Raw genomic sequence first — 20,565 nt, 5'->3', positions numbered from 1 at the left:
ATTTATATTTCGTATTAAAAAATGAACTTTTTTAATCCCTTGCATTTTTGCCGTATATCCCATAGGGATGGGATATATGGCTACTTATAGGAGGAGGGGGGGCGGGAGGATGTATGACTCATAAAAAATTTACAAATAATGCATATAAATAAGACGTAAAATGACACAATAACTTATAAAATGCGTTTATAAAGTTTTATTAAGGAATAAGAATGATAAATATGTATATGAAGTAGTAAATAATAATTACAATCTTCCCAGATGTATTACAAGTGTTATGACATGAGGTACATATTTCATGTAATGCGTTTATTGTATTTAGTGCACTGAATTCAATTTGCGCACTTTGTATGCTTTGGGCATAATTCCCGCCTGTTAAAAATGCCATATATCCCAAACAGGTGGGATATATACAAGACAACAAACTAAACAAAGAATACAAGAGCAAAGTACTTGTATTTTTGGTTATACAACATGCTTTACTATTCCTCTACACTCATGTATCATGAAATAATCACTAAGTCTTTTGCACGTTCTACAGTAATCATTTTATGTAGATCATAATTTATGATGGCGCTACTTAACACAGTGACAAATCGATTCAACTCACAATAATTTCATTAATATTAACAGGAAGAAACTGAAATCATAACACAATATAACATGAAGGCATGTAACAGAGTAGATGCGGAAAAATTACCCCCACTCCTTCTATTTTTTCTAACTTCTGCGGCGTAAATCCCAGCGCGGCGTATTTACCGGAGGCACCCTATAAGTAGACAGAGCAATTGTTTTTTTATAAATGATACAACAATCAGTTGATATTTTTTTTTACCGTATGCTCTTGTCCTTATTCACTCGCCTCTAGACTACTAATTAAATAAAGGGATAATTAAGGGTTACGATTCCTAGGATCATCGAGAGAGATTAATGGGTGCGCTGTGACCAGAATCGCTGGTTTCGGCAGTGACCTGGAAGCTTGCCACTTGGTCAGGGTCAAAAAGAAGTGGCTCTTTTCCAGAGAGTTTTGACTCGACATTGTATGTGACGTATCGCGCGATTTATTTAAATTGTCGTTGTGCAGATAGATGTACGACTTTATATAATAGCCACAAGGGGAAAAAAAATTGCTATTACTAATATCTAGTTTTGCAATCCCGAGGGAAGAGTAAAAATTCATACACTTATTCGGATCTCAAGAGAATTTATGCTGAAAAAAAATTTACTAAATCTTGATACATATTTCTTTGAATAATACTGAGTAAACATTTGCTTACAATAAATAAATATTTACTCATAAAAAATATAATAGTTAAATTAGATAATCAGATTCTTCGGATTCGTCCATTTTCAACCAGACATTTTTCTCAGTGTATTCAAACAGATGTTTATTAAAATTTAATATTTTTTTCAGTGTATCATTTGTGAGTTCTTACCTCATTTTTTTCCGCCAATAAAATGCCATTGACTAGGGCTATCACCAGCACACTAATCGCCGTGCAAACGTAGAAATATTCGCTCCTAGGAAGACAAAGGGGATATTTTAACGCGCTTTTTCTCGAGCTACTTTTGCGAGAAATTTTTCGAATGTCGTCAGATTTATGACGTCTTACACGCTAACTTATTGAACGATTTTCGCGAAAGTACCCATAAATATTAGAACAAAGGACAATTCAATGTCAGTAAAGTACGAGTATTTTACACATCGGATCTCAAGAGTATAGTAAAAGGAAGATACCACTGCCGCTATATAGAAGGTAGGATTTATTGGTACGTGTATTTACCCGGCGAGGGTGATGGCTATTGCGACCACAACGACCATGTAGACGAAACCGGAGCACACAAAATAAGCCGAGAGCATCCTGTCCCTCTCGCGCGAGTACTGCAACAGGTTATTTAAACAATTGCAATATTCGCATATTCCTTCTATGTTTTCGTACGAGATGTTTACTGCTAACGGATGCAGTGTTTTCAATCATATTATCAGTTGTTGGACAATTTTGAGTGGTGTTTCTTCTTGATGAGAAAATGCAGTATTTTGTTCAATCAATGACGACACAATTCTGTTCATTCAATGACACACAGTTCAATTATGTGAAATCCGAAATAACTCAAATACACGTTTAAGCAAATTAACCAAAATTAAATTCAAACGATCTTCTATTAACATGAATTACTGCGTAGTTTGGTCACACTCATTTGTATACATGGACAGTTCAATACGCAATTACAGCTCGTATTTCGCGTATATTATTACTATTAAATTAATTAAATCTCTAAATTCGAGAAAGATCATTCATATAAAAAACAATGTTTAAAACATTTAAATAGAATTTTTATTGCACAAAAAGTTAGATAATTATTTTAATGAATGCTATCGTGTTCACACTTAAGTGTGTGAAATAAAATTACAATTTTATATTAAAATTTATTTTATGTCAAATAATATGAAACTATTCGAAAACTATTAGAAGCTATTGGACGAAATAAATTTATAACTATAATTATTTCATAACAAATTTAATATATTACGAAAATTTATGCCCATTTTAATTTTAAATATATTACTTGTCTTGTAATATAACTTGTTACCTTTTCTTCGACATCCGGTCTTCGAAACGTTAATATAAACGGCGTACAATGCTCCGCTCTTAATCGATCTATACTTCTAGCATCTATCGCTCTCATTAGGTACTCGTTCACCTCATCTTCAGGATCTTTTTCGCCCTCAATGGTTTCACCGAAACCTAATCTATTGAAATATATGCATCAAGTATTATCCAATTGAAAAATACGTAAAGTTTACTCAATGATTTTCATTTGTGATATAAATTATTCCAATATAATATTTGTAACGAGGTAATTATTTTTTAATCGACTTATTATTACAATATAAATACGATTTTTATTTTATAATATAACTTAAAAATATGTGGGGTTCTGTGAATAAATCAACTAAAAGATAATTAAGAGCCTTTTTTTGGTGCGTAAAGTTATTTATTTACTCATTAAAAATAATCCGCATACGTTTCAATCGACTTTTTCGGTCCTTCTCAATGTGAACACATTAATTAATTAAATAATAAATTATACACTATAAATTATGGAATACATAATGTTTATGTCAATTTGTCACAAATTAAAATACAGACCTCGGTAGTCTAATGGCTCAGGACGCTCGTACGGTTTACAAGAGATCCGGGTTCAAGTCCCGGCCGAGGTAATATTTTTCGCGATAAATTTATTAATAGTTTTTATAGATTAACATCTTTATAATATATGATGCTTGATGGTAGCATCAAATTATTAAATTGTTTGTCAATTTAATTCGCGATTACTAGAGTAGTTTTAATTGCGTTTATTTAGTCCGGAAAAAATTCGGCGCGCAGTTTGAAAAAGACTACAATATGGTATATATGCAAGTACATATATAGTATATATTAGTAATTCAAAATTGAATTATTTTAAGCAACGAAGATCCAGCTCCAACCGTAATAGGCCGTTACACCCTAATATTAATTGAGTTTCTCAAATATACGGTCATAAATATATTGTTTAAAATACAGAATTACGAAACATATATCTGGGATCATTTTGTTACCGCAATGGAGTCAGTAGTTACAAAATTAGACGCAAGTCCAGATATGACAGTGGTCAGTTGTGTAATTACAGTTTCAACGTTCATAAGATATAGACACAATATTAATTTCACTGATTCGGTTTTCACTTTGATTCATAATTTATTGAAACATCACAATAGCTCACAAAAGACCATCTCGGTTTATACAACAAATTAGTGAAAATTCTTGATATCAGTAAAAGTTGACAACATAAGATGTAAATTAAGAAAAAAGGCAAGACTGTATAGATCGTAGGTTCCAAGAAATTTGATATTATAGTGCATGGTAAAAGCAGAAACGGCTAATATCTCAAAAAATATTGATTTATCTAAAAAATGTTTGAAACAAAAGTAATAGGGTTTTAAAAAGTTATTAGATATGATGATATTAATTGGACCTTAGAATGAAATTGGATAGAATTGGAAAGTGCCTTCAAGGTCAACACAAAAATCTTAAATGGAACTCCCTATTTTTCATAACATATCTTTATAGCTAACATTGAGGCGTTTCCAGAACACTGGTTACAAACTTTTTCTTGATAAGAGTGATGGCAGTTGAAAGTTACAATATCGCCGCGCTGGCATTTAGCATCAAATTTCTTGGAATCTACAACCTGTACGATCTTGCCTTTTTTCTTAATTTACATCTTATGCTATCAACTTTTACTGATATCAAGGATTTTCAATTGTTGTACAAACCGAGATGGATGGTCCCTTGTCAACTTGAATCATTATTTTATCAAAACGAGTGGTGTTAAACGTTGGTCATCTGCCAACTGACTACTGTCACATCTGGACTTGCGTTTCACTTTTGTAACCACTGACTCCATTACAGTAACAAAATGATATGAGCCCAGATATATGTTTCGTATTTTGTATTTTAATTTGTGACAAATTGACTTAAATATTATGTATTCTGTAACTTATAGTATATAATTTATTATTTAATTAATTAATTTCGCATTGAGAAGGACCGAAAACGTCGGTTGAAACGTATTATTTTCGTTAAGTAAATAAATAATTTTGCGCATCAATAACCGCGTAGGCTTTTAATTGGCTGTTTATCCTCTTTTAGTTGATTTTTATTTTACTTCTTGCTTATTTTTTAGGATGGACTGATTTATCTATAATAGTAATAAGAAAATATAACAGTCATGATTGTTTTTTAATTGATTAAAAAAAAAGCTTAAATTACCACAATATTATGTACCTGACATTTGAATATTTCGTAATATTGGTAATTTTCAGACATTATTTAAGCGATAAAACTATAATATCATGACATTTTAATGTCAAAGGTTAAGAAATTAAGCAGCAATAGGAGCTCTTACTTGGTTTGTTTTCCGTGTTGCGAACCATGACCCATAACTCTCATTTCTTTGGACACATTACTGTTTGCCGGGAAAGTTTTCCGCATTCCAGAATTAGTTATGTTGCCCTTAAATGTGTCTCCCGGGACAATTAAGTAGGTTTTAATATCATTGTCTTTTAAGTACGCGTTCCTCTCACCTCCGCGACCTTCCTCGACTTCATAATACTCGCCCAAGCAATCTAAGGTCTCTTTCGTGATGTGCACACGTCTGCGAAACATCATACCTTTTATTAAATATTAACTTCGTCGTAATAATTCAATATTAAGAAAATGTCTTTTAACAAAGATAATTTAATTAAATTTGTTTGCGATATAGTTTTTTATTTAAGATTGTGCACTTAATGGACCGAAAAGTTTTATACAAATTGGAGTAAAGCAACTATACATAAATTATATACAAATTATTAATATAATTTATTAATATAACTTATTAATATAAATTATTAATATAACTATATATAAATTACATCGATATACCTGTATAAAGAAATTATACAGGTATACCGATGTAATTTATCACCGTCAATCGATATTAACTTAAAAAGGACAAGTCAGTCAAGAACTAACAAAATTGTTTGTACTTACCCGGGTATACCTCCACTTTCCATGTAATTGGCTAGAGTCACGTCGTTGCTCCAAACATCAAACTGCCATTTTCTCAGACCAAGAACCCCGCAGTGAACTCGGCCCGTATGGATACCGACTCTCATATTCACGTTTACGGCCATTACCTCGCGAACCAATCTACGGAGATACGGACGTGAAAATTTATTGTTTCTCCTATCATTAGGCCGTGTAACAGATGAATAACTATATCTTTCGAGTTTGTGACAACAAACAAGCAAACTTTTTTGCCATTAAGTATACTTAGTGATTACTTCGGTAGCCTTCAACTATTGGAAAAGTTATGAAGTACTTTCGTTATTAATGGAAATAAGAAGAAAACATTTATAAATGATAAATATATAAATGTAGACTTTTTGGATTAAAGTCAACCAATAACAATAATTAATCTTCCAATTACAATGATTGCTCTTCAATATTTTTTTATTATTTGGTTTCCGCATTTATTCGTAAAATTTATCGTATAAATACTTAAAAACAAACGTTAAATTTTACACATGGGCAACTGTTCCGATCGTGGATGGAATAGTTTCCCGGCAAGTTCGACTAGAAGAAACATATGGTGAAGTTTAAGACGAGATTATCGAATTGAAATTTAAACACTCATGAGGAATCCATCCGCTTGCAGTGACCCGTGGATACCAGGGGTCTTTCATAACGATGCGAATCGACCAGTCGTGAGTATACATATCGCGGTCTCCGAGGAAATCTCCTCTTTGACGAAACGCATTTTATGAAAACACGAAACTAACCAAAATACGGGATATGTAGCGCACGGATACAACTCCGTCGGAAGTTCTGTGGTCGTTTCGTGGATCTAAACGAAAGCATCTTTATTGCTCGGAGGTTACTTTGCTCTGCTAGTTCGTATCTTTCCTATCCTTTTTCATTTCCCTCCCTCTTCTTCTTTTTATATTTATCTATCTCTTTTCCCCTCGACAGCTTTTGAGATTCTATTTTCAGTTATTTTTATTTTTATTTTCTCTCTCTCTCTCTCTCTCTCTCTCTCTCTCTCCTTTGTACGTTATCAAACGAACTATGAGAATAAGAAGTATTACATGGATCTTTGATGTTGCTGATGGAACATGTGATAGATTTATTTTGCTATTTTATAATTTTTAATGTGGATACATTTCGAAACGTGACATAGATCTCGATTATACTTTAGCTATTTATATATATATTGGTTTTAAAAAGCGACATATACATATAGGACAACAATATTGTTCTTCGACAACAAAATATATAATAAAAGCTTGATAAAGCTCTTGCGTGAGAAATGAAGGAATGTACGGACTTACGTTATTGCATCGATCATGTCCAATCCCATTTCTACGCAACAGTGAGCGTGATCTGGCCGTGGTTCCGGAAGTCCAGAAACGCAATAATAACAGTCTCCGAGGAGCTTTATTCTGAGGCAGTGGTGCTCAGCAGCTAGCCTGTCAAACCTGCGGGATATTTATGAAAATTCAGTGTAATGATTTATGATATCAAAGAAACCTAACTATCGAGAATGGAGTTTTGCTTCAGAAAGGAATGCTTTTCTCGTGGAAATATTACACAGATCTTTGGCTTTCGCAATCAAAGTTACTTTCGCGGAAATCAATTTCGTAACACACAATTTAAGTGTAAAAATACTCGCTATTTTCCTTCATATAACTCCACACACTCCATATAACTTTTGTAATATTTTCCTATATTTATACTCTGTATGAATCTCAGTGTAGATTTAACATCATGCAGTATATATATTAGGTGTACAACTTCGCTTCCGCCGTTTTTTTTCCGAAATTCGAGGCTTTATTGAAAAAACTGGTTATACATTTATGATTCAAAGTATTGTCCATCGCTGGCCACTACTTTCTCCCATCTTTCGGGCAGCGTACGAATCCCGCGTCGAAAAAACTGGTCATCTTTTGAGGCGATCCACAAATCGATCCAATTTTTTACTTCTTCATAAGACCGGAAGTGCTGGTCAGCCAGGCCGTGTGCCATTGATCGAAACAAGTGATAGTCAGAGGGAGCAACGTCTGGAGAATACGGCGGGTGGGGTAGGACTTCCCATTTCAACGTTTCCAAGTATGTCTTGACCACTTTCGCAACATGGGGTCGAGCATTGTCATGCTGCAAAATCACTTTATCGTGTCTCTCGTTGTATTGCGGCCGTTTGTCTTTCAATGCTCGGCTCAAACGCATCAATTGCGTTCGATACCGATCGCCTGTGATTGTTTCAGTCGGTTTTAACAGCTCATAATACACTACGCCGAGCTGGTCCCACCAAATACAGAGCATGACTTTGGAGCCGTGAATATTCGGTTTGGCCGTCGACGTGGAAGCATGGCCGGGAACTCCCCATGATTTTCTGCGCTTGGGGTTATCGTAATGAACCCATTTTTCGTTCCCAGTCACAATGCGATGCAGAAATCCCTTCCGTCTTTGCCTTTCAAGCAGCTGTTCACAAGCAAACAAACGCCGTTCAACGTCTCTCGGCTTCAATCGTACAGCACCCAATTTCCTTGCTTCTGAATCATTCCCATGGCTTTGAGGCGTTTTGAAATGGCTTGTTGAGTCACTCCCAATGATCGTGCCAATTCTTCTCGATTTTGACACGAGTCTTGATCAAGTAATGCCTCCAATTCTGAATCTTCGAAAACCTTCTCTCTTCCACCGCTATGCCGGTCTTCGACGTCAAAATCACGCTTCTTAAAGCGTTGAAACCACTCACGACACGTTCTTTCACTAATAGTGGCCTCACCATAAATATTTGAGAGCATTCGATGAGCCTCAACCGCAGATTTCTTCATATTGAAGCAGAAAATTAAAACCTCCCGCAAATGACGAGAATTTGGCTCGTAAACTGACATTTTCAATCGAGAATAACTTTATGATGCAGACACAAATCGACTAATGCTTCTATTGGGTTATGTTGACAGATGCCCAAGTTTATTGTATGACGTCTATGATCTATTTATTTCAACCACTACTTACCGCTAAAGCCATCTGTAGGAAAATGGCGGAAACAAAGTTGTACACCTAATACATAATTCTCAACATATTAATGTTAACATTAATAGGTGTGAATTTAAAACCACTGATGTTTATACCATCACGGTGTGGATTTTCAAACTCACGTGGTGTTAAATCCGCATCATCTTGATATTAATATTAACACCAACTTAATAAGAATTACGTAAACACCGCATGTTAATCTACCAATATTTATTAGAATATAAACTCGTACAAAAAATGTATATAATAAAATCAACGCGTATTAAGATGAATAAAATTTTAAAAATATAGTCGATAAATCTCAAGAAACTCGCCAAGCTATTTTATCACAATCATGCATTCAAATCCTCTTTTCTATTTTTATATATTTTATTCAGAAAACGTTTAGAACCATAACGGATTATTGTGTCCGCGGTATTCATATATTTCCACTTGTTCGACTCGATCAAAATATAAATTTCTTTCAGTTTCCTTCTCTCAATGCAATCCTGTTGTCTCTGATCTCTTGAGTCTTGCAAATATTCTTGTTCTTCCGACTCACACAGAATCTTTTGTACATCAGCGAATACAAATCCCTTTTGAAATCTTGCGGACAGATTGTGCTTTGTCAGTTTGACATCAGTTTAACATTAAAATGTATTTACATTTCTCAAACCACGTACACGTTACCGTAAAACTAAATTAATATATCAAAAACTTTTCTTAGTTTTTACTTACAGAAAGGTAAATTTGTTGAACTTCAATAATATAAAGTATTTTTTAATTCGTAGAAAAACTATATTGATAAAATAATATTTTATCAACATTCAATTTTTAGGTCTATATTTATTGAAGCTTCGCTCTTTATCTATGATGAACATTGTCAATCTGCTGCGTTTGTTTCAAGAGTTTCTAAACCCTCTTAACTCTTAAAGCTTTGCTCGTATTTCTTATGTTCTACCCACGCTCGAGTCTTTTGACAGCTATGGATCCGCATCCCTAGTGACTTTTCGGGTCAATAGGGAGTACTTATCGTACTATCAAGAGGGATTTGCTAAGAGGTCATAAAAGCCGCTTTCATTCCTTACGATGATGCCAGCTTTCATATATCAGTACAGCCAAGATCACTTTCCGGGATTTCCCGAATGTAACACTTTCATCTCTTCGAGAGAAGACAGAAATATCCCTTTCGAAAAAAATGTTCAAAAAAGAAAATAAGGAACACAAAAGATCAACGTTTAAATATCGTTGAACTTTCGTGAAAAATATAAGATGATAATTCTGCGATCTGAGATTAATAAAAAATTATATCGCATATATGTATATATCTTGGAATTAGACAAATTGAATTAGCGAACTAACCGTCGCATATGCAAGATACATTTGTCAAATGCATGTATTGCGTGTAGTGCTTAAGTGGATTGATATTATGTAACGCGGCAATATTTCAATATCAATATTAAAATAGACTACTATATTACCTCTCAAGGACTTAATGATAATGCGTTAATAATTGAATGATTTAATTACTATTTGAGTCGTATGTACGCAACTCAATCGGGACTGTTATTTCCTACGTATCACTAAACTAGATTAACATAATACACGCTACGCGTTATGGGGATTTGGGTACGCGTGAAATATTAATATCGCCCTTCTGGCGTTCTGAATTAATTTCGTATAATATGCACCGCGCGGAACGCGACGTTACTGAATATCTAATCTGAATAAACCGATTATCTCACGGGTTATTAGTGTCCTTACTTTTGTTGACACGTCATCTCTCTGTCGTTTCAAATTAATTTAACACAGTATCGCATTTACCGCACGTAATTCTATTCAGTGTCAATGTCAAAAATGGATAGTAATAATAACATTAGATATTTAGTTAGAAATTAAATTAAAACTTTAGTAAAAAAAATCAACAACGAAATATATATAACAAAGATGGAGAATTGCATATGTAGCATGCCTATATAGTATTAAAAATATTTCTTTCATTTTATTATCATTTCTTACCGTGCAAAAAGTTCGTTGAGCAATCTGACGAGCTCTTCGGCAGTGCATTGATCGGAGAGCGAGGTAAATCCACAAATATCGGCGAACAAAATGCTGAAATGTTCAATAATAAAGTCAGTTATTTCAATTAAATTAATTTTCAAATTAATTTTTGATACAAACAGTTTCTAAATAAACACTTTTGTCAACAGTTCTGTAATTACTTTGCCTCAAACGGAAAAATGTCGCGTTAAACATTTGGGAAAGGGGAAACTAGGGACGAAAAATTGTTACAAGTTCGTGGAAACTCTGTAAGTTAAATGAATATGACGTTTGCTCTTTTTGCGAATTAAGTTAGATTGATCCGAGCTTGGTGAGACGTCTGATACGAGAGATTGGATGTAACATCTCAACCCACTTCAGATCAATCCTGAATTCTCTCTATGCAACCACGTGTGCTTATCATGTTGCGTGCACTGTACCGTGATAAATCATCAAGTTTGAAGCATCTGGCGTTACTGTATTATGAGACGATCAAGCATCTCATCTCATACATACTGCATAATGTGTTCACGATAGTGCATAATTATTTGTATCTAATAATAACCTCATGACACAATATTGTAATAATGATGTAAATTGTACTGAAATACGTGGAAAGAATGATTTTGCTGAAAAAGATACACCTAGAAAAAAATTGTTGACTAAATTAATTTAGCTCGTCTTTATTTATTTTGAAGAAGAATGTATTTATTTAAGTTAAATATATTATATTTAATTTATGTTTGTTTTTACCAATGTATTATGGATTAATTTTAATTTCGATTTAATTTACTCTTTGTTCTGTTTTTAATTTTTAGAACTAGAAAAATAAAAAGTAAGTTAAATCAAGATTAAAGTTAATCTCTATCGTAAAAACGGGCTTTAAAACGGGAATTAAATACCTACATTTTCCAACAAAAAAAATAAAATCAAAGAAATTAATTTAATCAAATAAATAATTTATTCAAATGAATAATATTTTTCCTTAGTGTATCTAAAAATTTACATAGATATTATAGATCTCAAAATAATTTTGTTATTAAATAATCGAAATAATTATGCGGGATATTCAAGCACATGTTGAAAAATTTTGACATTCTAGCAACCAGTTTGAATGTTCTACATAATTATTTTGACGATCACAAAATTATTTTCAGACCTGTATCTAGCTAAATTTTCAGATACTTTAGTAAAACTGTTCTTTCTGTGTACGTGCTTTTGATTTGTGATTCATCACTGCGTTTGATCAAACGTAGAGGTACTTTACGACGAGTTTAAAATCCAAAAAAATACAAATTTTACGATAGCGTAAAAAGCCGCGAGCAAGGATTATGATGTTTAATCTGCTGTGAATTTCAGTTTAAGTAGCAAGCGTGCATAGAGGACATAATGTATAAAATAGTTATGTAAATTCTTTTGAGCTTTATAACAAAGAGAAACTGGGTTTCATTTGCAAAATTCATTTTGTCAAAGTGGCATTTTCCAAGTGACACTTTGGTTCTTTTTAAGGTGCGCGTTTTAAGTCGCTGCTATTCGTTTGCAGACCATTGGCATCACATACCTGACGTTCTCGTGTCTTTGAATATAAATTTTGTGAAACATCGTGTCCTTCGGCTTTCCAGCTATATCGGCTTTCATCTCCATGGCGACATGCCTTGGTAACACGCTGAGCAAAAGCCTTTCCTGAAAAATAAATTAAATTATATAGTTAACGGTATGGGAATATTTTTATACTTGGCTTAATTTAAAAATATTCAAAATATGAATAGAGATAATAAAATACATAAAAGCTATATAAATAACGACTTTGAAGGTTTTTACAACATTGTAACACCGGTATTAAATTTTTTTCTCATTAATACCGCATAGAAGTATCAATACATTTCAGTTTTGCTAAAAAATGTACTGCGCTTTGTCAATTGTTCCAAACTTTTTGACACACCGCTTGTGGATAGTAGATCCGACTAAATTGAGTCAAAAAGTCTTTTACCATTTTGCAATTTTTGAAATAGTTAACAAGATATTAATTTCGGAAGATTGCCGAATAGGCCGATAAAATCGATATATAATTATATATATATATAAGACAACTTTAAAATATCTTTCAGAGATCTTTACGAAATAAAATGTTTCTTAAAAAGCTCTTAAAGAAACTTAAAACTCTTAAAATGTCTTAAAGTTATTTTATGCATCAATTTTAGATATTTTGCTCATTAGGTAAGTAAAAAAGATTGCGAAAATTGTAAAATGCAGAGAACTTTTCGACTCAGTTTAATTTGCTCTACCTGTCCACAAGCGATGTATCAAAAAGTTTAGGACTCTCATATCGGAACGAACCAAAATGCATTTTAAAGCTAAAAGTTGATTTTCACATGGCATTAGTAAAACATGAAAAAAAATTTAATATCGGTACTATGTCATGAAAACCTTCAAAGTCGCCTTTTTGTACTCTTTGACATCATGTTTCTCAAAATTGTGACATAATAGCTGAATTTTGTTAATTGATTCATGTTCAGCAGACAAAAATACGTCGAAAATGACTATTCACATTCTTGTTATAACATGGTATTAGATAGTATAATTATTATATGTATATACAGGATGTCTCGCAATTTTTTGCCAAGCGTTTTTATGTAAATAGAACTAACTAAACTAATAAGTTGAAAACTCTACTATCCTAAACTAATAAGTTGAATCCTCTACCATTTTACAATTTTCACCATAGTTAACAAGATATTAATTACGAAAAATCGCTAAATATTGGTTTTCAATAAATTTTTTACTCAAACACTATCAATTTTACAGACACACAGTAAAAGACAAAAATTGCTTATTTTCTTCTCATAAAATTCTGAGAATTTTTTCAGAATTTTTTAATATCGTATTTTTTTATGTTGGTAAAAATAATTGCCAATAAGAAAATGCAGTACTAAAAAGTTGATAAAAAATTCTGAAAAAATTGTTAGAACTTTATAAGAAGAAAATAAACAATTTTTGTGTCTTACTGTTTTTCTGTAAAGCTGATAGTATTTGAGTAAACAATTATTTATTGAAGACCAATATTTAACAATTTTTAGTAATTAATATCTCGTTAACCATTGCGAAAATTACAAAGTGGTAGAGGGCTTTTCGACTCAGTTTGGTATGCTTTATCTACATAAAAACGCTTGGCCAAAAATTGTGGGACACCCTTAATTTCGACGAACACTTAATAATTCTTAGGTACTCGCAATAATTCTATTTGCCATGCAAGATTTACTTTTATATAATATAATAATCGCGAAAGATTTAAAATTATTTGAATTCTACTATAAACTGAATTACGAGCCTCGCGGCGCGTTCCGTAACTGACTACAATCCAAAGTTATCAGAGTAAGTATATGTATAGTGTATAGTAGATGCGTTCTTGAAATGTCAAAATGGCTGCGTTCAGCAGATAAAGCAGCTTTGCAACTGTTGTAAAATTCTTGAATATGATTACTTTATACATTTAAATCCAGTGAGGAACTAAGGGCAAGACCAATCATATAAGCAGTTATTGGCATACCAATCAGAGTCGCTAAATACAAAGTAGGGTAATACGCCGTACCTATCAGAAACTTAATTTATTAAGTATTATTTACTATGTTTAAAGTAAACGAACTATATCAGTAAAAACTTTGTACTGTCTACTATTATGAAATTAGAAACATATTAGAAATCCGAAATATTTATATTTCGTATTAAAAAATGAACTTTTTTAAACCTCTGGGTAACTCCGGTATATAGCCGTACCTATCAGAAACTTAATTTATTAAGTATTATTTACTATGTATAAAGTAAACGAACTATATCAATAAAAACTTTGTACTGTCTACTATTATGAAATTAGAAATATATTAAAAATCCGAAATATTTATATTTCGTATTAAAAAATGAACTTTTTTAAACCTTTGCATTTTTGCCATACATAGGGATGGGATATATGGCTACTCATAGGAGGAGGGGGAGTATGTATGACTCATAATAAATTTACAAATAACACATATAAATAAGACGTAAAATAACACAATAACTTATAAAATGCGTTTATAAAGTTTTATTAAGGAATAAGAATAATAATTGAATATATGTATATGAAGTAATAAATAATAATTACAATCTCCCCAGATGTGTTACAAGTGACATGAGGTACATATTTCATGTAATGCGTTTATTGTATTTAGTACATTGAATTCAATATGTGCACTTTGTATGCTTTGGGCATAAATCCCACCTGTTAAAAATGTTATATAGCCCAAACAGATGGCATTATACAAGACAACAAACTAAACCTGATGTGTTACAAGTGACATGAGGTACATATTTCATGTAATGCGTTTATTGTATTTAGTACATTGAATTCAATCTGTGCACTTTGTATGCTTTGGGCATAAATCCCACGTGTTAAAAATGCCATATAGCCCAAACAGATGGGATATACAAGACAACAAACTAAACAAAGAATACAAGAGCAAAGTACTTGTATTTTTTGTTTTATACAACATGCTTTACTATTCCTCTACACTCATGTATCATGAAATAATCACTAAGTCTTTTGCACGTTCTACAGTAATCATTTTATGTAGATCATAATTTATGATGGCGCTACTTAACACAGTGACAAATCGATTCAACTCACAATAATTTCATTAATATTAACAATAAGAAACTGAAATCATAACACAATATAACATGAAGGCATGTAACAGAGTAGTTGCGGGGAAATTACCCCTACTCCTTTTGACGCGTGACACATAAAAACATTTAGCTCTGCTGCTTATACTAGTATAACGGTTATTGTATACTTTGCAACGAAATAAATAAAAATATATAAAAAAAACCTAAATTATACATGTATATATATTATTTGCTACAACAATGACAACTTGAATGACAACTTAAAAAACAGTTTTCTGAAAAATAAATTCTATTTTTTCTGACTTCTGCGGCGTAAATCCCAGCGCGGCGTATTTGCCGGAGTTACCCTAATTATTTCGCTGGTCCACAAAATTATTTTCAGATCTTTATCCAAATGAATTTTTAGAGTCACTTCAGCAAAAGTTTTTTCCATGTACTTATAAAAGTAAAAGAATAAACAAATTGGTATTGCGTATTGTGTTCAGTCAGTGAGCACGGAAATTTACATGAAGTACAAAAGACAACTGCATTTGCACAAGTATATTATTTCCTTTTTCCGCAATAACGTCTCATTATTCTTGTTATTGCTGCTTCTGCAGTGCACAAATGTAAACTGCCTTGTTGTTAATATTGGTAATCGAAGCGATTCTCGGTTATCAGAGAAAGAGACAAGACATCAGCGTTTCGGTACATGTTCGTCGCTGTTAAACGCATACCCACACATTCGACGTCGTACTTCAATGGCGACGTGTCGCGTATATATGGAATATACCGTGGATGATCGAGCAAGCGTGAACAATAGCCGATTGATATCACAACTGTTCACGGATTTCTGATTAATAGTATAAAGCCCTCTCTCGTCATAACGGTGGCGTGATTATGGGTGAGAGATATACGATAAGACTCTATCTTTAATGGACTTTAATAGACTTCGCAGTCTCTCTGCCGGCGATTATTTCGGTTTTCGTTATTTTTGTACATCGCTGGAAATAAACTGTAATCAGAGATTTCCGTGGTCCTTACTACAAAATGGATATTTTAAGCTCTTTTGATGTGTGACACAAAAACATTTAGCTCTGCTGCTTATACTAGTATAACGGTTATTATATACTTTACAACGAAATAAATAAAAATATATTTAAAAAATCTAAATTATACATGTATATATTATTTGCTACAACAATGACAACTTGAATGACAACTTAAAAAACAAAGTTTTCTGAAAAGTAAATTTAAATGCTCTAAATTATTAAAATTTTATAAATTAATTTTATAATATTAATTTTGGTACAATTCTTTTATAATTAATTATAAAAGAATAAAAGTAGGGGAGGCCGGGACTAATAGACTCATTTTTCAGTTTCGAATTTTTACAGACGAAATTAAAAGACTTATCGAAAAAAATGAATTCTACACCAGTTACCACATACATTTGATTACCTAATAATATTTTAATAAGGGGAAACTGATAACTAATATGAAAAAAATGCATCTTTCTAATGCATTCCATCTAATTCAACTAGCCCCGGGACCGGGGTAAGGTAACTAAGATTTAGCACATAAGTTGTTATTAATTATGGATACGGACATACAGCGAAATTAATTTAATTTTTAATTTATTATGTTCACGGTTTGATGGGTGAGTGATCTTTCTAAAGTTTTCATTTATTTTTTATTTTTTTATACTTTAATAATGGTTGGATTATTTATATAGAATTCATCTTCGATTTATTTGGTCACCTGTTAACCTGATGCCTGAATGAAGCGGAATGATTGAGCACTCTCCTATCTAACCAGTTAAGAATTTTTGATTGTATATGGATCAGATACACTGAGGATGGCTCGAATGTAAGCCGAAATGTCTGATTTCTTCGTATTTAATAAATCATTTGCTCGCACGACTTACTGCGAAAAAACTCTCATTAACCTGTTCTCTGATTATATTTTGACATTCTCGAGAGTTTGTTTGTTTTTCTTGTATTGTAACGAAGATTATTAAAATGAAGATTAATGTATTTTAAGCTACATCTTTGGCTACATACTAATAAAACTTTTATAAAAATATATTTTAAACATAAACATTCGCTTCGCAAGGCAGAACAATGCTTCATTTTGCTTCGTTCGTTTCATGCAAAAACACGTCAAATCAGTCTAGTTTTATCGAGATTGGACATGAGGGAACTTAGGGAACTAAACTTATAATATTTACCACTGAGGTAAATCTTAATAGAATAAAATTTTGAGTAAGTACTATCAGAGTCGTCACTAAGTGAGTCATACAATCTCATACTGTGGTTAGTTTACTATCCTCATCCGTTCATTTTTTAAAAACGTTAACAATATACGATAACAAAGACACATAAACAAAAAAATCTGTTAGACTTTATTAAGTAAGAACTACATTTACTATCTAAATAAAAATCAAATATGTTAGACAGTCATATATGATTGTAAAACAAAAACTTTAAGAATAAAAATATTTTTACTTAGAGGTGTACGATTTTTTAAAATTGTAGCATAATTCTAGCTTCTATCATAGATGTGTTCGCAACGAGATGTTATACAACACACTGAGCAGTAGTCGCTGCTGCGTGCTCAGATACGTTTACGCGTGTATCGTTTTGTTTGTAATGTAACCTCGATTATTTTACTTATTTTACCCCTATAGTTTATTAATCCCGGTTTCCCCTACTCTCTAAAATCTTTGGAGTAGAATTTAATCCTAAAGAGTGATAAATGGAGACAGTTGAGTCAGTCTTGATAAAATGTGGATTAATTGTCAATTTTTAAGAGTGAGATTTTACTCTTTAGAGTTAGACTCCAAAGATTTTAGAGAATATGTTTTTTTTAAGTATGTTCTTTCTCTTTTTCTTTATGTATCGTTTTTTTCTATAAACAACTCCGAAATAATAATTTTTTAACTGTCATTATTGTAGCAAATCAACGCAAATAATTATATAAATATTTAAAGTAACGAATCAAAAAAATAAGTAAAAATAAGAATGCTTAGTAAAAGAAAGCAGTAACAAATGAAGAAGCAATAGTAGTAGTGAAATGAAGTACCTAATAACAAAGTTAGAGCTGCTTGTTCATTACATTCGTTCATTTGTCTCAGAAATAAGAGAAACGTTGCCTCGAAGCATATTACGCTGTTATTTAAAAAAGTTTACTTTAGCTAGGTGGAAATGCTTTAACAAGACAGACTAGAAATATTCGCAGGTTGAAAAAAATAGTTGCTAAATAATCGACGCACTCTATTCTATTAAAGTCCTTGTGCCTCGGCAAAATAGTTCGTCCGTTATTTTCTGGCTGTTGGACAACACGTTCACGCGAAATAAATTCACTCGAGGCTTTGTCACCCGGCCGTTTTTCAGCCAGATTCGTACGTTTTTCAATATAGACTTTTGTTTTAATACGCACAGTGCTGAAGTTATAACAAAACAATGAGACAGAATAGCGTGCGAATATCGGGCTCACGAATATCTTAAAACAATATAATTATGTAATATCGCTTGACATGCTCTCGTGGGATAAAATTCCCACAAAAGCCATATAGGTACTTATGTTGTCCGAGTGTTAAAAACAACACTCAGATGGGCAATAAAGGATTGAATAAAGTGAACATGCAGTTTAATTTTATTCACTGGTGCACATTAAGCTTTCTTTTTTTATTACGTAAATCTAAAACATTGCTCCCTTTATTTGCTACGCTGCGTATGAGATATAATTTATGTGGAAAATTTTATTCCTCCATTTATTGAGGGAATACAAATATAATTTTTAAACGGTTTTTTTTTGCATATCTAAAAATAGCGTAATTTTTCGTTATTTGTTAATTCTAAAAAAAACGTATTTAATGTCATACTCACATATATTAATAATTCGATATTTTAAAAATGCAAATATGACTGTATAGAAGACTATGCGTTTATCCGCAAAATCGATGTTCGAATTTTTGCTGCAGAAAACTTGATTGCAAATTTATCGGGAAATCTATAGAAATGAAAGAATGCAAAATGATTCTGAATACTTTCTATACATACGTTTACCTATATCGCGCTTAACGACAATCACTTGTGAAATGTTCGATCGGCGAATCCTTTCGCATCTTTGAATGGAACTCTAAATCGAATCGTTCGTTATCGCCATACCCTGAATTCTTTGTGCAAGAGATTTCTAATCGCGAGGATATTATATGCGTGTTTGAGATCCGTAGCGGCACGTTTTTATCTTTAAGCCCTGCAGTTGATTGAATTCGCGTGAATATTATGCGACTACAGCATCTGATGTACCTACTTTAATCACTTTTGTAGATTTCCCATTTTCGTTTGTTGAGAGCGCTAAAAAGTTTAATCAAAAAATTCACGAAATTTCATGGTTATAATTTTTATTTAACACACTATTTTTTAATTCTGTGTTTTATCTAATATCCCCAATCAGAATTCTATCGATATTATTGTATTGTCTAAAAAGAAAAGATCTCAAGCGGTTTAAGAAAAATGATTATTTAAAATTTTTTTATGTGTATATACAAATGTTTTTTACTTAATTTGAGTTTTGCAAAAGTGCTTTATCTAAAGCAGTCAGAACAGTAATTTAGCGCATTTTAACGGTGACACGGAAAATTTTTACCCTTATTTTTTTTATTTTATGAATTACTACTCATAAACTCAAAAAATTTTATTTACTAAATTTGTATAGTAAATTGCGACATATATGGTGTAATATAGAAAATCAAAGAACCAAATTTCATAATCTTCATTAATGTATGTGATAGTTCGTTTCCTAATATTTATATAATATGAATTAAGTGACAGTTTCTTCTTCGAAAATATAAGAAAATTGTCGTTAAAATAATTAAAGAGATGATTAAAATTTCCTACCTCGTTAAAAGTATCTTCAAGTTTTTTTTATTTAAATTTAGAATAATTTTAATTTTTATCTTCTATGAAGAATTTTTAGTTTATTTACTGTGATTGAGGCACCAATATTCAAGCCATATTCGTGGTTTCTGAACATAGGACACAATTTCCCTTTGTACATTCACGTGCGGTTTATTACATTGATGGCGTCATTAATAATTAATAAAAGCGTCAATTATTCGAGATTCAGGTAGAATGTTACGGCGCGGGAATGATCGTTACTTCCATGACATGGCAATGTTGATTAGAAGATTATTGGATCTGACGTTAAAACGGATCTCTCAATCTCTCTGTCTTGACGTCTCCAAATATAATAATTTCCTTTACTCTCTGTTAATATA

General features: G+C 32.0%; 1 protein-coding gene across 1 annotated transcript in view; it reads right to left on the bottom strand.

Annotated features, from left to right (window-relative positions):
• Positions 1-20,565, bottom strand: part of LOC108771006 (adenylate cyclase type 6) — a 146,824-nt gene that overhangs the window by 8,841 nt on the left and 117,418 nt on the right. Inside the window, exons 8-15 of the mRNA XM_018522846.1 lie at positions 12,205-12,326; positions 10,623-10,715; positions 6,917-7,063; positions 5,577-5,735; positions 4,951-5,199; positions 2,593-2,752; positions 1,785-1,882; positions 1,437-1,521 (exon numbers count right to left, since the gene is read on the bottom strand). Coding sequence (XP_018378348.1) covers positions 1,437-1,521; positions 1,785-1,882; positions 2,593-2,752; positions 4,951-5,199; positions 5,577-5,735; positions 6,917-7,063; positions 10,623-10,715; positions 12,205-12,326 — 1,113 coding nt within the window. The remainder of the gene's footprint in view (positions 1-1,436; positions 1,522-1,784; positions 1,883-2,592; positions 2,753-4,950; positions 5,200-5,576; positions 5,736-6,916; positions 7,064-10,622; positions 10,716-12,204; positions 12,327-20,565) is intronic.

Source organism: Trachymyrmex cornetzi, unplaced genomic scaffold (assembly GCF_001594075.2).
Source record: "Trachymyrmex cornetzi isolate Tcor2-1 unplaced genomic scaffold, Tcor1.1 scaffold138, whole genome shotgun sequence".
Classification (NCBI taxonomy): domain Eukaryota; kingdom Metazoa; phylum Arthropoda; class Insecta; order Hymenoptera; family Formicidae; genus Trachymyrmex; species Trachymyrmex cornetzi.
This window is presented reverse-complemented; position numbering and strand designations above follow the sequence as displayed.